Source organism: Penicillium samsonianum, assembly GCF_028829775.1.
Source record: "Penicillium samsonianum strain IBT 33392 chromosome Unknown utg000004l_segment0_segment0, whole genome shotgun sequence".
In the NCBI taxonomy this organism is placed as follows: Eukaryota; Fungi; Ascomycota; class Eurotiomycetes; order Eurotiales; family Aspergillaceae; genus Penicillium; species Penicillium samsonianum.
The window spans coordinates 3957985-3970797 of NW_026643262.1; the positions used below are offsets into that span (position 1 = coordinate 3957985).

The 12813-nt window shown below is 47.6% G+C and overlaps 8 protein-coding genes across 8 annotated transcripts; 3 read left to right on the forward strand and 5 right to left on the reverse strand.

The window, feature by feature from the left end:
* Positions 1 to 307: 307 nt before the first annotated feature.
* On the forward strand, positions 308 to 892 carry N7471_008431 (profilin; the record flags this gene model as incomplete). Its single annotated transcript, XM_057281150.1, has 4 exons — positions 308 to 359; positions 411 to 511; positions 570 to 704; positions 758 to 892. Exons 1-4 carry the CDS (start codon positions 347 to 349, stop codon positions 890 to 892), a joined length of 384 nt encoding a protein of 127 aa, XP_057135410.1. The 5' UTR covers positions 308 to 346.
* Positions 893 to 1266: 374 nt separating this feature from the next.
* On the forward strand, positions 1267 to 1827 carry N7471_008432 (profilin; the record flags this gene model as incomplete). The annotated part of the gene is made up of 4 exons (XM_057281151.1): positions 1267 to 1279; positions 1343 to 1443; positions 1503 to 1634; positions 1693 to 1827. The coding sequence occupies 4 exons, from the start codon at positions 1267 to 1269 to the stop codon at positions 1825 to 1827; spliced, it is 381 nt and encodes a 126-aa protein (XP_057135411.1).
* A 110-nt stretch (positions 1828 to 1937) lies between these two features.
* On the reverse strand, positions 1938 to 2989 carry N7471_008433 (NmrA/HSCARG family protein; the record flags this gene model as incomplete). Its single annotated transcript, XM_057281152.1, has 3 exons — positions 1938 to 2351; positions 2400 to 2729; positions 2777 to 2989. 3 exons carry the CDS (start codon positions 2987 to 2989, stop codon positions 1938 to 1940), a joined length of 957 nt encoding a protein of 318 aa, XP_057135412.1.
* Positions 2990 to 5268: 2279 nt separating this feature from the next.
* Positions 5269 to 7096, forward strand: N7471_008434 (uncharacterized protein; the record flags this gene model as incomplete). The annotated part of the gene is made up of 4 exons (XM_057281153.1): positions 5269 to 5540; positions 5601 to 5846; positions 5911 to 5980; positions 6041 to 7096. The coding sequence occupies 4 exons, from the start codon at positions 5269 to 5271 to the stop codon at positions 7094 to 7096; spliced, it is 1644 nt and encodes a 547-aa protein (XP_057135413.1).
* Positions 7097 to 7300: 204 nt separating this feature from the next.
* N7471_008435 (S1/P1 nuclease) lies at positions 7301 to 7822 on the reverse strand (the record flags this gene model as incomplete). The annotated part of the gene is given in 3 exon segments (XM_057281154.1): positions 7301 to 7597; positions 7634 to 7692; positions 7708 to 7822. The coding sequence occupies 3 exon segments, from the start codon at positions 7820 to 7822 to the stop codon at positions 7301 to 7303; spliced, it is 471 nt and encodes a 156-aa protein (XP_057135414.1).
* A 196-nt stretch (positions 7823 to 8018) lies between these two features.
* N7471_008436 (uncharacterized protein) lies at positions 8019 to 8422 on the reverse strand (the record flags this gene model as incomplete). The annotated part of the gene is made up of 2 exons (XM_057281155.1): positions 8019 to 8024; positions 8081 to 8422. Coding segments are annotated over 2 exons (348 nt in total), but the record flags the coding sequence as incomplete, so codon positions are not given.
* Positions 8423 to 9087: 665 nt separating this feature from the next.
* N7471_008437 (threonine synthase THR4) lies at positions 9088 to 10767 on the reverse strand (the record flags this gene model as incomplete). Its single annotated transcript, XM_057281156.1, has 2 exons — positions 9088 to 10647; positions 10714 to 10767. The coding sequence occupies 2 exons, from the start codon at positions 10765 to 10767 to the stop codon at positions 9088 to 9090; spliced, it is 1614 nt and encodes a 537-aa protein (XP_057135416.1).
* Positions 10768 to 11019: 252 nt separating this feature from the next.
* On the reverse strand, positions 11020 to 12210 carry N7471_008438 (NAD(P)-dependent alcohol dehydrogenase; the record flags this gene model as incomplete). The annotated part of the gene is made up of 2 exons (XM_057281157.1): positions 11020 to 11919; positions 12034 to 12210. 2 exons carry the CDS (start codon positions 12208 to 12210, stop codon positions 11020 to 11022), a joined length of 1077 nt encoding a protein of 358 aa, XP_057135417.1.
* Between the last annotated feature and the right edge of the window lie 603 nt (positions 12211 to 12813).

Sequence of the window (12813 nt, forward strand, 5' to 3'; positions counted from 1 at the left end):
GCGCTGTCTCTGGCTGCAATTTTCCTCCCTTATCTACTTGACCTCGTTAGGCTTCAAACTTGTGTTATCTTCACTTGATGCGTTTGTATAGTCTATGCTTAAGCATTTGATACGAACCATGTAAATATTTGCTAGAAACCACCGAGACATATACTCTAAAACGTAGGCAGGAATTGTAGAAGTGTTATACTGTGGAGATCAAATCTGACGGTAAGAATGTGTCATTGGCTCAACTTTCGATCTTTTAAAAGGTGGATTTACCCCTCAAGCCACTAAATTCCACCTCTCTCTATTTACCCCGAGCGAAGTCCCTCGATCTATTTATATCAACCTATTTTCACCCAAGATGAGCTGGCAAGGTATGCAGATTTGCACAAGTAAACATCCCAAAACTAATCTTACGGCCATAGGCTGGGTCGATCAAACCCTAGTGGGATCTAAAAAAATCGACAAAGCCGCTATATTCTCAGCAGCAGGCGATGCTCTACTTGCAACGAGTGCAGGATTCAATGTAAGTTTTTCGACTATTACTCTCTGAAGTTGCCGGCGACTAAAACACCTTCCAATAGGTTCGACTAGAGGAGGTTCAATATATGTTGAGAGGCTTCGAGGATTCAATCCCTCTGTACTCTGGGGGACTCTATGTTGCAGGAGAGCAGCTTATGGTTACCAAAGCGGATGATCAGAGCATATATGCTGAGAAGGTAAGACATTTTAATTGCGACAATAACTGATGGCTAAATCGTGAGACTATTAGGGCAAAGAGGGTGTTTGTGTGGTGAAATCATCGCAATCAATAGTTGTCGCACACTATCCTGACACAGTGCAGTCTAGAGAAGCTGCAAGCATTGTTGGACAGTTCGCAAATTATTTAACTAGCATAGGATATTAGGTCGCGTTAAATCTCCAACCTTAGAAAAATGAAGAAATGATCTGCGTGGTCTGGCGTGGGGAGATTTTCTTATAAGAATGTTCTAGCCATATATCAGGTAGCCAGCACATCGGCTATTTTGTCGATTCTATACGTGCAGTATCATCATTGTTTAATGCTAACCACCAAGTCCAAAAATCTGCACCTACATCTTTAAGGGGTTAAAAATACCGATCGATAACTGCCAATCAGTATGCGTGATTCCACTGGCATTCAAGGTACTTAAGTAGTGATAGCCTTATTAAATTTCAATATTCGTCTTATAACTTTCATTTCAACTTGACCACTTCCTGTTACCTATTTCTCCAATTTGTTATCATAGAATTCCACACAAAATGAGCTGGAAAGGTACTGACTTACTATTTGATTTTTTTTATGTCGACAAGGGAGTTGTTAATTGTATGATCTCAGACTACATCGACGAAAAACTAATAGGATCCGGAACAATCGACAAAGCTGCAATATTTAGTGCAACGGAATATTCTCCCTGGGCAGCTAGTGCAGGATTTAAAGCAAGGCTTGCCCGATCTGCCATTTTGAAACTATGAATCACTAACATAATTTTGTATAGATCGACCACGATCAAGTCCAAGCTCTTGCCAAGGCCTTTATTGACCCACGTTCTCTTTCACAAGGGTTTTACATCGGAGAACATCAATATATCGCCATAATAGCAGACAATCAGAGAATCTGTGGCGGGATAGTAAGTTCTAGCTACCGCGCACTTGTTTTATCTCGCCATAACAAACTTATTGTTATAGGGCAAGCAAGGTGTGATCGCTATGAAGACGAACAAAACAATAATAATTGCACATCATCCTGAAACCGCCCAACGCCTACAAGCTCTGGATGTTACTCAGTCACTGGCGGATTACTTGATTAAATTGGGATATTAGATCCATTTCATTTTAGATAATACGCTGCAGTAGGTTTCAAGTCTTCTATTCGAAAAATTCATGTTGTGAGAGATGAATGTCTTAACTCCTCCATGAGAAACATACAAAATTCAAGACCACTCAAGAGAATTGAAAATCTCCTTCATCCCAATCAGACCAGAAATATTCAAGTCTTCCTTTGTCAGAACGGGTTCATCGGCGGTCCAGCTCTTCTCACGGGCTGTCTCCCAGAATTGCAACATAAGACCAACCTCTCGTCCCCACTTGGACCATAGATTATCATAGTGATCAAGTGGAACTTGGATATAGTCAGCAGGCTTTCCTGAAACCTGGGACCACAGATCGATAATTTCACGAGTTGTTTTGGTCTCAGACTGCGCCAGAACAATCCTGCCAATTGTGAGCTGAGGTTGGTTGAAGATGGCGAGTGTGTAGATGCCAATGTTGACTTTCGGGTCGCCCACTGTTGTGATAGGCGTGTCGTCTGAGACCGGGAAAAGTTGGACATATTTCCCGCATGTTTTCTGCATAAATCAGTACAATAATTTCTGGATTGAATGTTGAAACCATACGAGAAGATTTGGGACAATCATAGGCAGAACGATGTTTGTCCCGTAGTATCCAACCCATAGGAAGGTGGTTTTGCTAAGTAGATCTTTGTCTTGTTTGATAAATTCATCGACCTTTAGTTTTCCCTCGAAGTGAGGTATAGAATGTTTGCCGCCCGAGATCTTTACATGGTCGGGAACAGTACTCCATACGAAGTGCTTCAGAGAGGATGTCTGAGAAGCTGCCTTAGCAAGATTGATGCCTTGCCTAGCTTCAATCTCAATCAGTTCTTCGACGCTCTGAGTCATGAAGCCAGCCCAGTAATCAGTAACGGCATAAATAGCATATGAACCCTTTTCCTGGTTAGCTAAATTTCTTATGGGCGTATCAAGAATCGTACCTCAAATGCCTTCGCTAAGGTGCTCTCATCGTTCCAATCTGCAATAACCATCTCGACTCCTTTCGAGGCCAGCGCCTTGGATGCGTCACTGTTGACATTGCGAGTAACTCCGCGGATCTTCCAGTCACCAGATTTCAGGGCAGCCGCAATGACTGACCCTCCCTGGATGCCCGTCGCTCCAATTACAGTAATAAGCTTGGATTCTCTTGTCATGTTGAAGTGCCATGATAATTTAGGTAAATGAAAACTAATTGGTGCTTTGGGAAAGTTAGAGGTTTATAGGTCACAGAACACAGAACACAGTTCACGTGTTCATAATGAGATTCATCAATTCTCCACAATATGACCTATACTTTGGCGAGAATGTAGCTTCACATTTTTATTGGGGGCAGCATGAGCCACAGCAAACCGGGAGGGCTCCGAGAAGTATAAGAACCCACTGGATTGCACTTGTTGGGAGATCGACTGAGCTCTTTGTTGTAGATCACGATCCAGATCCATGTCAATGTGATGTGATATGTCGATTCTTTATTCTAACTAGACAGAGCCCGTGGACGGGGCTTTGCGCTATCAGAGACAATATGCCTTAGCGCGAGTATGCTTAGCCGATCAGTCTGAAGCTCTCCAGGGCAGAGATACGTAAAGCCCTATGTTGTAGAGACCGGTGAAGCGCACGAACTGGAATACAGAAATAGCTAGTATGCAAAGTTCTGAGGTCACTTTTATGGCGTTTGTAAACTGAGGAAGTATCAATTTCCTTTTCTGGTTAGTTTGGCCCTTTTAGGTTTGGCGCTCAATCTCCCTCTCATTTTAGCCCTGGAGGAAGGTTCATTCATCCTCCCCTCCTTCAAGCCCTGCAATTTCGCCCCAATCGGACAACCCGCTCGGCCCATCCCCCTTGCTCTTTCAGTCGCAACCTGCGGCTGAGTCCTTGTCGCCTCCAATGTCACCTCGACCTCTTGGCATCTGGATGATTTGGCCTGACTACGCAAGTGGCGCCTCGGGGATAGCTTCTCTTTGAGTCTGTCCTGAAATGCATATTCTCAAGCAATGCGGTATACTTTGTAGGTTATCCTTTCACAGAATGCTGACCCATTTTATATAGTTCAGTTATTCCAACAAAAGCCTAGATTATTTTGAATATTCCCGTTTCCCTCGATGGCTTTCCTTATCTCCCCGATCGAAGGATTCACTTCGTCGTGCCGTCCTAGTGTCTCGTCCGTGTGACCCGCTGCTTTCGGTCCATCCTTGTCGTAATTCCCTCCACATTCCAAGGTTTTCCCGTGCCTGTACTTTGTAGGTTATTGGGAGATCAGTAATTAGTTCATATCAATACTACCGTTGACCGTAAAATCGCAAACCGATCCATGGTTGGCGCAGGAGGTTGGCTCCTTTCGGGTTTAGCGCCGTCCCTGTTTTTACCTCCCAACCAGCTACAAAGTACATGCGGGGAAATTTGTGGGGGAAACCGGAGTCGGAAATATCAAAGCGGGCCATCATTTCTCTCTGTGTGTGCACTGGACCGAGTCGTATAGACTCCAGACCTCCGTTGGCCGACTATCGGTGATACACCAGGACAAGCCAAGCTCCGAGGAACAGCGCCAAGAGAGCTTGGATCCCGAGTCCACACGATTACCTTCTTTTTCATTTGACGGCATCGCCGGTGTTTCTGGGGTCTTTGTTACCGGGACACCGTCCCACTACCACATGGAGGCAAAACATTTCCAAAATTGTTCTAAAATGAGACCTGCAGTTTTCTCATGTTATTGTAATGCAGGTTCGATACATCTCAACGTTTTTCCAGTGTCTTCATCAAATATCGACTTTCTAAACAATGTACTTCCAGTGCCAAGACTGTCAGTTTCTCCGCGGTGGTGGAATGAAGGGCTTCGGAAATCATCCGAAGGACAACGGGGAAATGAGGAAATATACAATTAAGGTACGGGGCATCCATTGACGTGAACCCTTGGAAGCCACTGATTGGCCCCCAAACCAACGCTAACTGTGGTTGGCGTGGGCTTGGCGTGGGGTATGGGCTGGGGTACGCTTTGATACATGGCCGATCGCCCAAACCATATCCCTCGTGGAAAGCTGGTAGAGCTATAGATTCACATTTATTTTCCCGAGAATCGGGAGAATCGGAAAATTAAGGAACAACGTGGATTGAAAGTTCAAGACCAAGGCTCGGCGCAGGGCCACCGTATGAGCTATGGCGCGAGATTGCAATTTAAGAGATCGTCCATGCCCGCTCTCCGCATGACTTTTGATTTCCATTGCAGCCTCCCCCTCACAGTCTTCCAAGGCCCTCTCTTCTGCGACTGTCAGCCTCTCAGACCCCTGCTGAGCCCATCGGCTTCATCTGAGATTTGTTATCTCAAGCCTTGCGGCCCTACCACATCGTCTCTTATACAGGTTTATGACCTCAATCCACGATTGATCTGTCTGTTCTTTCTTTAAGACTCATCTAGAGACAATCAATAACATCATTCATCATGGCGGGTGGTGCTGCTATCAACGTCTTCAAGTTCAACACGGGCAGTTTGCCCAAGGAGACACTCAACGCAAAGCTATGGTTCGCCGTCTTTGCGTTTGGTCTCATGGGTGCTGCCCGTGGTGTTGACGAGGGTCTCATCACGGGTGTCTTCAACTCTCACGCTTTCAAGCAGTCTGTCGGTATTGACGACCTCAGCAAGGATGACCTCGCTAGTGTCAAGGGTACAATTTCTTCCATGGTTCAGCTCGGCAGTGTCGCCGGTGCTCTGTTGTAAGTCTTGCTATTCATATTTACGCCCGAGAGCCTTAACTAATCATGGTGGAATAACAGTGCTTTCCTCGTTTGTGATCGTATCGGCCGTGTTTGGGCTACTCGCCAACTCTGCTGTCTTTGGATTCTCGGCATCGCCATCTTTATTGGAAACAACGGCAACATGAGTGCCGTCTACGCTGGTCGCTTCATTGCTGGTCTTGGTATTGGACAGACTTGTGTCGTGGGTCCCATATATCTTTCTGAAATATCCCCCGCTCCCATCCGTGGTCTCTGTACTTGTATGTTTACTGGTGCTGTGTACCTGTGAGTTCATAATCCTCTTGTTCTTCCCTGTTGCCTCGCTTTCCGATGCTAATACGAAGTCCAGTGGTATCATGATTGCATACTTTGCCAACTGGGGTACTCAGTTGCACATGGCAGACACCTTCAACCGCTGGGTAATTGCTAGCCACTACAATCTTTGTCGTACCTATTAGCTAAAATTTTCTCTCCTACAGGCTGTCCCCACTTCGCTCCACCTCATGTTCGCCGGCATCATCCTGATCCTCACCTTCTTCCAACTGGAGTCCCCCCGTTTCTACATCAAGCAAGGAAAGCGCGAGAAGGCCCTGGAGGTTCTCTGCAAGCTCCGTGGCCTACCCGCGACCCACCCATACGTTCTGAATGAGATCACCGAAATGGACGTTGCCTTCCAGGAGGAGATGGAGGCCACCCTCGGCATGGGTTGGAAGGGCCTGTTCAAGGAGATCCTCGGCATCAAACGCAACGCATACCGTCTATTCCTGACCAACCTCGCTCAGAACATGGCCTGCTGGTCCGGTGGCTCCGCGATTACCGTGTACGCACCTGATTTGTTCACTCTCGTCGGCATCACTGGCCAAGAGCAGTCTCTATTCTCGACCGTCGTCTTCGGCGTCGTCAAATTCGTCGCCGCCATCATCTGCGCCCTCTTCCTGGTCGATATGGCCGGTCGTAAGCGCTCTCTCATCATTGGAATTGTTCTCCAAAGCATTGCCATGTTCTACATTGCCATCTTCCTCAACCTCGTTCCCATTGCCGAAAACCCCCACTTCGTCGCCACCAAGTCGCAGAACCAGGCATCCACCGCCGCCATTGCCTTCATCTACATCTCTGGTGTTGGTTGGGCTCTCGGATGGAACAGTGGTCAATACCTGCTATCCTCGGAGCTGTTCCCTCTCCGTATTCGTGGTATCTGCTCGTCCATCACCATGGCCATGCATTTTATCTGCCAGTACGCTGTCAACCGCGTCCTGCCTGAGATGTTGCTCGAGGATACAGGTCTCGGTCCTCACGGAACCTTTTACTTCTTTGGTGTTGTTTCCGTTCTTGGTGGTTTCTGGGTTTGGCTCTTTGTGCCCGAGGCCGCTGGTCGCAGTCTCGAGACTATCGATAAGATGTTCGACCTTCCCTGGTACAAGATTGGTCTCCACGGAAGGAAGTTTGCTGAGGATTACGACCGCGAACAGGAGCAGATTTACCGCGATGAGAAGAGAGAAACAGGAATTGTTGTCTCGCACAATGAGACTGCATAGTCTTTCTTGGTTAACTATAATGATGTGTCCCTGCAAGGGACATGTCTAGCACATACTTGACAGATCTGAATATATATATCGAACCTGTTGAAGGCAACTTCAGTATCAAGTACATAGTTCTGTGACAATTTCATGATAAATATGACTCAAAAAGCCACTTTTGGTGACATAAACTCTTGCTCTCTTGGATTGTCCATGACCGTTCTAGGACCATCCCCATAGCTCTCTCATTGGATCCCCCGTTTTGGCTCGACGCTGCTCCGCAAGGGCATTAATCCAGGCTGCTAGACGCACACCTGCTTTAACGATTTGTTCCGCAATGACTGGCACGGCGTCGTCATAGTATTCTCCCCCAAGATCTTCGCTCGTGAGATACGGAATTCCCCTTTTGAAAACAACAGCACGGTTCAGAAGATTGGTCTCCTCCGCCCACTGCATAATATATGTGTGGGGGTTGGTCACATCCACGCATTCCACGGCGCTCGTCGGCCTATATTTGTTCTTTTAGAGGAGACGCTTGGCCTATTTTAGGGATACTAGTTTTTTATCGTTATACTTGAGTCTATATCTAATTGCATTGATCTTATATGGCATATCTATATCCTAGATACTGTGAAGATTATCTTTATGACCTTTAAAAGCGACGTCTACCCCGTTTCCTCCTTTCTCGTAACCTTCCACGTATAAGGGCATATAGAGGTCCCCGAAGAAGTGGAATAAAAACATGATAGCTTCTATTTAATTGGAGCTGTGTTATTCACTTGGACGGTCTATCGCTAGTTAGGTTTGTATAGAAGCCACTGTGTGCAAAGGGGAAGACTAACCATATCTTCTATGGCCGAGATGATACAACTTTCTTTTTTATAACTTAATAGCAGGGATATTATCTTATAGTAGTTCCCTAGAGGATCATCATCCATATCTATATCTGGAATGAAAGTCAACATTCATCATTCAGTTCGTTAAGGAAGAACCGTGACATACTAACATAATGCCAAGGTTTAGTCTTAGGGCACTTTTTCTCGATTGTATCAGCCTATATGGCCGCGTCTGAGATATCGAAATTCTTGCTATGAGGCAAGAGGTCATTAAGAAGCTCTTTGCCCTGCTCGCTGATATACTACCCGACCAGGTATGCGACAGTGCGATGTCCGACATCTCCCCATCCAAGGGTCCGCACGCAAAGGAAGTACCAAAATGAATAAAACAGACCGCAAAGGGTAATAAATTATTCTGGATCTGATAAGAATTCAATTCCTTATGTGGAAGCAATGATGCGGTCGTCGGAGCTGGAATATTATCCGTGGAGAAGTTGATACGTGAACCGTCTTTTATACGTAGGTAAATGGTGGGAATTGAATACCTCATATAATAAACATGTATATAGTATTAGGTGGCTTTGATGTCATAATGCTCCTCTTCGTGATATGAGTTTCGAAACTTTGTGGAGTGATCTGGAGATGGACCAGGCAGTGGGACCAAGGATAGAAAGCTTTAGCACAGAATATTCAAGTATATTTTAGGCATTGCTCGTGAGAGCAATTCAGTTTGGTCTGACACTGTCTAACTCTGATGTAAGTTCTCACGGGTTTAGAATAGCGGGAGGTTAAGCCGACCAATCTTGTTCAAACAGGAGTTGCATCTAACCAATTTTTCCTTGCTGGTATAGCTGTACTCCGAGTCTCGAAAACCATAAGAAGTGAGGTGGGCTGTATAAAAAAAAAATAGAGGAATTTGCCACGGTTCTAGCGGTGCATTCTAGTGTATACGGATATATAAAGAACTTCAAATGGTTCTGAACCCAGATTCTAGTAAGAAACAGAAACAGACATATGTTTAGATAGAAGAAAGGAAAAAGTAAAACCGAATATTTCCAATATGTCTATACAACAACAAAAAGCTTTCTCAACCTGCGCATGCTCCCTCCGTTGAATATCACCAGCTCAGTGTATTCCACGACGCGATTTTGTTTATCTTGCCAGGTCCCGGATTTACCGCAAGCCCTGCAACTCCTGTTCAAGCTCCGCCTTGACAATCTCCTTGACACCCTGCCATCCAGCACTCTCACCGACGGGGGTAACCCGGCTCTCACGCTGCTCCAGACCAATGAACTCTTGGGGCAAGATCTCCGTGAAGTCGTAACCATCCTCAGCACGCAAAGCAAGGTCGACAGCGCTAGCGAACTTAGCTGGGTGGGCAGTGGACAGCGAGATATGGGTGGCATCGGGGTTGCGGGCCATCGAGCGGCGCGTGGCAGCAACACCAACAGCAGTGTGGGGGTCGAGGATGTAACCACCGGTCTTTGAGCTCTTAGCGGAACCAGGGCCAAGACCCTTAGGGAAGGAGGTTTGGTAGATATCACGGATCATAGCGATAGTCTCCTCGTTGCTAACGCGCTCACTCTCGAAATCGACCTTGGCGGCTTCGAGGACGGCGCTAGGGACTTGGAAGCCACCGTTCGTCTTGAGCTCGTTTAGCCACCCGCTGACACTCTCGCAGGCGTGCTTGCGGCGCTCGGCTTCGTTGCCATTGGCTGTTTGGTAGGATAGGAACCAGAGGAGGCGCTCGAAGTTGCTGCTGACGAGGATGTCCATGGCTGGGCTGTGGGTTTCCTTCACGCCGTGGTCGGTGGGGGCGTCGAGGGCCTTCTTTGTGTAGTGACCGTCATTGCGGAAGAAGCGGTCGAGAATGTCGTTCGCGTTGGTGGCAATCACCAGTTTCTCGATGGGAAGACCCATCTGCTTGGCGAACCAGCCGGCAAGGATATCGCCGAAGTTGCCGGATGGAACGACCACGCGCACCTTGGAGTCCTTGGTGAATGAGGGGGTCTTAGTGAGGGAGAAGTAGGAGTAGAAGAAGTAGGTGATCTGGGCCAAGATTCTGGCCATATTAATGCTGTTAACCGCGGCAATGTTGTGGGTGGAGTTGAGGTCCTCATCGGCGAAGAGCGCTTTGACGATATCCTGGCAGTGATCGAACGAGCCCGCCACGGTGAGGTTGTGGACATTAGGATCCAAGATAGTTGTCATTTGCTTCTCTTGAATAGGCGAGACTCGGCCGCCATCGGGGAAGAGAATGAATACCGAGACGTCCTTCTTGCCGCGAAGTCCATAGATGGCAGCGGAACCAGTGTCACCGCTGGTGGCGCCGACAACGGTGAGGTGGTGTCTGTCCTTGCCAGTCTTTCCAACGTTCTTGCGAACAAGGAAATACTCGAACAGGTTTCCGAGGAAGCTCAGCGCAACATCCTTAAACGCAAAGGTCGGGCCGTGGAATAGCTCTAGCAGGTAGAGGTTCTTTTCGAGGAGGACGGAAGGAGTGCGCTCGGGGTGACGGAAAGTCCCGTAGGACTTGTAAATAATGGTCTTAAGATCTTCGCGAGGAATCTCGTCCGTAGAGATATAGAGCGACATGATTTCGAGCGCCAAATCCTCAAAGCTTAGATCGCGCCATTCGGTCTCCCATGATTTAGGGAGGGTAGGCATTTCCTCCGGGATGAAGAGACCACCGTCCGAGGCCAGGCCTTGAAGAACAACATCTTCAAAGGTTCTCTAGGGAGAGAGATGGTTTAGTAACATGTTTGCGATGAAATTTGGAACAGTTGTTTTTCGACTCACCCCGTACTCAGCACCACGAGTACTTAGGTATTGTTGTGAGAGTGTAGGCGACATGGCGAGAAAGTCAATTGACTCAACAGAAATTCCTTGAAGCCGAAGTAGAGAAGAAGAGGCGGAATGATTCATCCCACCGCGGGGGAAATCTGAGTGTCCCAAAATGGATTAGCGCCTCCGAGAACGGCCTTCACGTGCGTGATTTAATTGGCTCTCACGTATACCTATACAGCACCTGCGCAATCATCAAGACTTTATTCATGGGCACATCTCTATATTTGAATCATCTTCTAGTCATCTAGTTACAGGATCCTACTCATTGACGAGAACATATCTGTAGCGGGCCTTTCCATCCTCCATATCCACAATCGCCTTATTCGCATCCTTCATCGGGATTTCCTCCACCCAAGGCCGGATTCCTTTTTCAGCAACAAGCTCGAACATCTCCCGGATCTCGCTAGGGCTACCAACGAGGGAGCTCTGCAGCTTCAGCTGGCGCATCAAGCTTCGAACAGGAGCGAACAATCCACCATCCTCAGGAAGACCGACCTGCACAAAAGACCCACCAGTCTTCAGCAGACCCAGGTAATCATTAAAAGGCATCTTAGTAGACGAGACCGTCGAAACAATCAAATCCAAAGACCGAGCATTAACCGTAGCCCAGTCCGGCTCATCATCAGTCGCAATATAAAGATCCGCCCCCATCTTCAGCGAATCCTCCTTCTTCCCCATCTTCCGCGAGATAGCAACAACCCGATCAGCCCCCATAGCCTTAGCAAAGAGCAAGCCAAAGTGACCCAGTCCTCCAACGCCGATAATGCCCACGCGCTTGCCAGGGCCACAGCCATTGTGCTTGAGCGGGCTGTAGAGGGTAGCGCCGCCGCACAGCATAGGTGCAGCATCAGCCGACGAGATAGCATCGGGGATCTTGATGGCAAAGTGGCCGGGCACCCGGTTGTACCGCGCGTACCCGCCGTACGACTTGCTGCCATCGTAGTGGATGCTGTTGTACGTGCCAACGACCTTCTTGCTGCAGTAGTTCTCCTGGCCTGAGGCACACTCCTCGCAGTCGCCTAGACGGCCGAGGCAGGACTCGCTCTGGGCGCCGACACCGACGCGGTCGCCGATCTGAATGTCGGATACCTTGCTACCCACGCGCACGGCTGTGCCGACAATCTCGTGGCCAACGCAGCAGGGGTAGGCGGTGGGTCTCTGTGGCGAATGTTAGTTTTTTTCTTCTTTCTTTATATGGATGTTATACAACGTTGTATATCAGCGAGTTTTCCCATACGGAGATCTCGCTGATACGGAAAACTTAAGACATACCCAGCCACTCCGGAGAGTGTGTAGATCAGAACCACAGATGCCGCAGTGAGAGACTTTGATATCAACGTCGGTCTCCTCCCACTCTTTCGGCTGGAATTCTTGCCAGACCATGTTGCCCTCGCCGGAACTAGGGTCGAGACCCATCCAGCCTTCGAATTTGTAGTCTGTTTGCGCCATTTTGTGAATTAGGGAAAATGTTCACTGTACACTTCTTTCTCGGGGGTGGTCTGCCCCATTTATATCCGAATCTTGGAAGCGGGACAGGCCTGGAGTCCCACTCGGATTTGCACACTGGAAACTTCGGTTTGATGAATAATTGGTAAGCAGCGCCCACGGGTTCTTTGATGGATCCGTTTTGGAGATTTTAACTTGCAAGGGCCTATAGAGCATGTGGCGTCTATCTAGTTGGAGTAGGTGCTCTAGAGGAGTTGGGTTGGCTGATAACCTAGCATCTACATACTATACCTACATACAATATAGAAAAGGCTTTGTCTTTCTATAAACAATAATTTGATTCAACTACCTGCGAATCACATCATGGAGATTCGTCATTTCAATGTAGGGCTTTTTTTTTTCTTTGCTTTTTTCTGTGGAGTTGTGGCTTGCATCGGCCGAGAAAAAGCGGAACCCTATTTGCATCTCATCGGCATTTGAGCCCTTTGGCCTCGATATCTCTACAACATAGAAGGAAGGGGTAGGTATGTTGTAAATGTCCCTCGTATGATGTATATCAAACCTTACACAACAAGCAATGCTTGGCTGCATTGCCAAGATATGCCT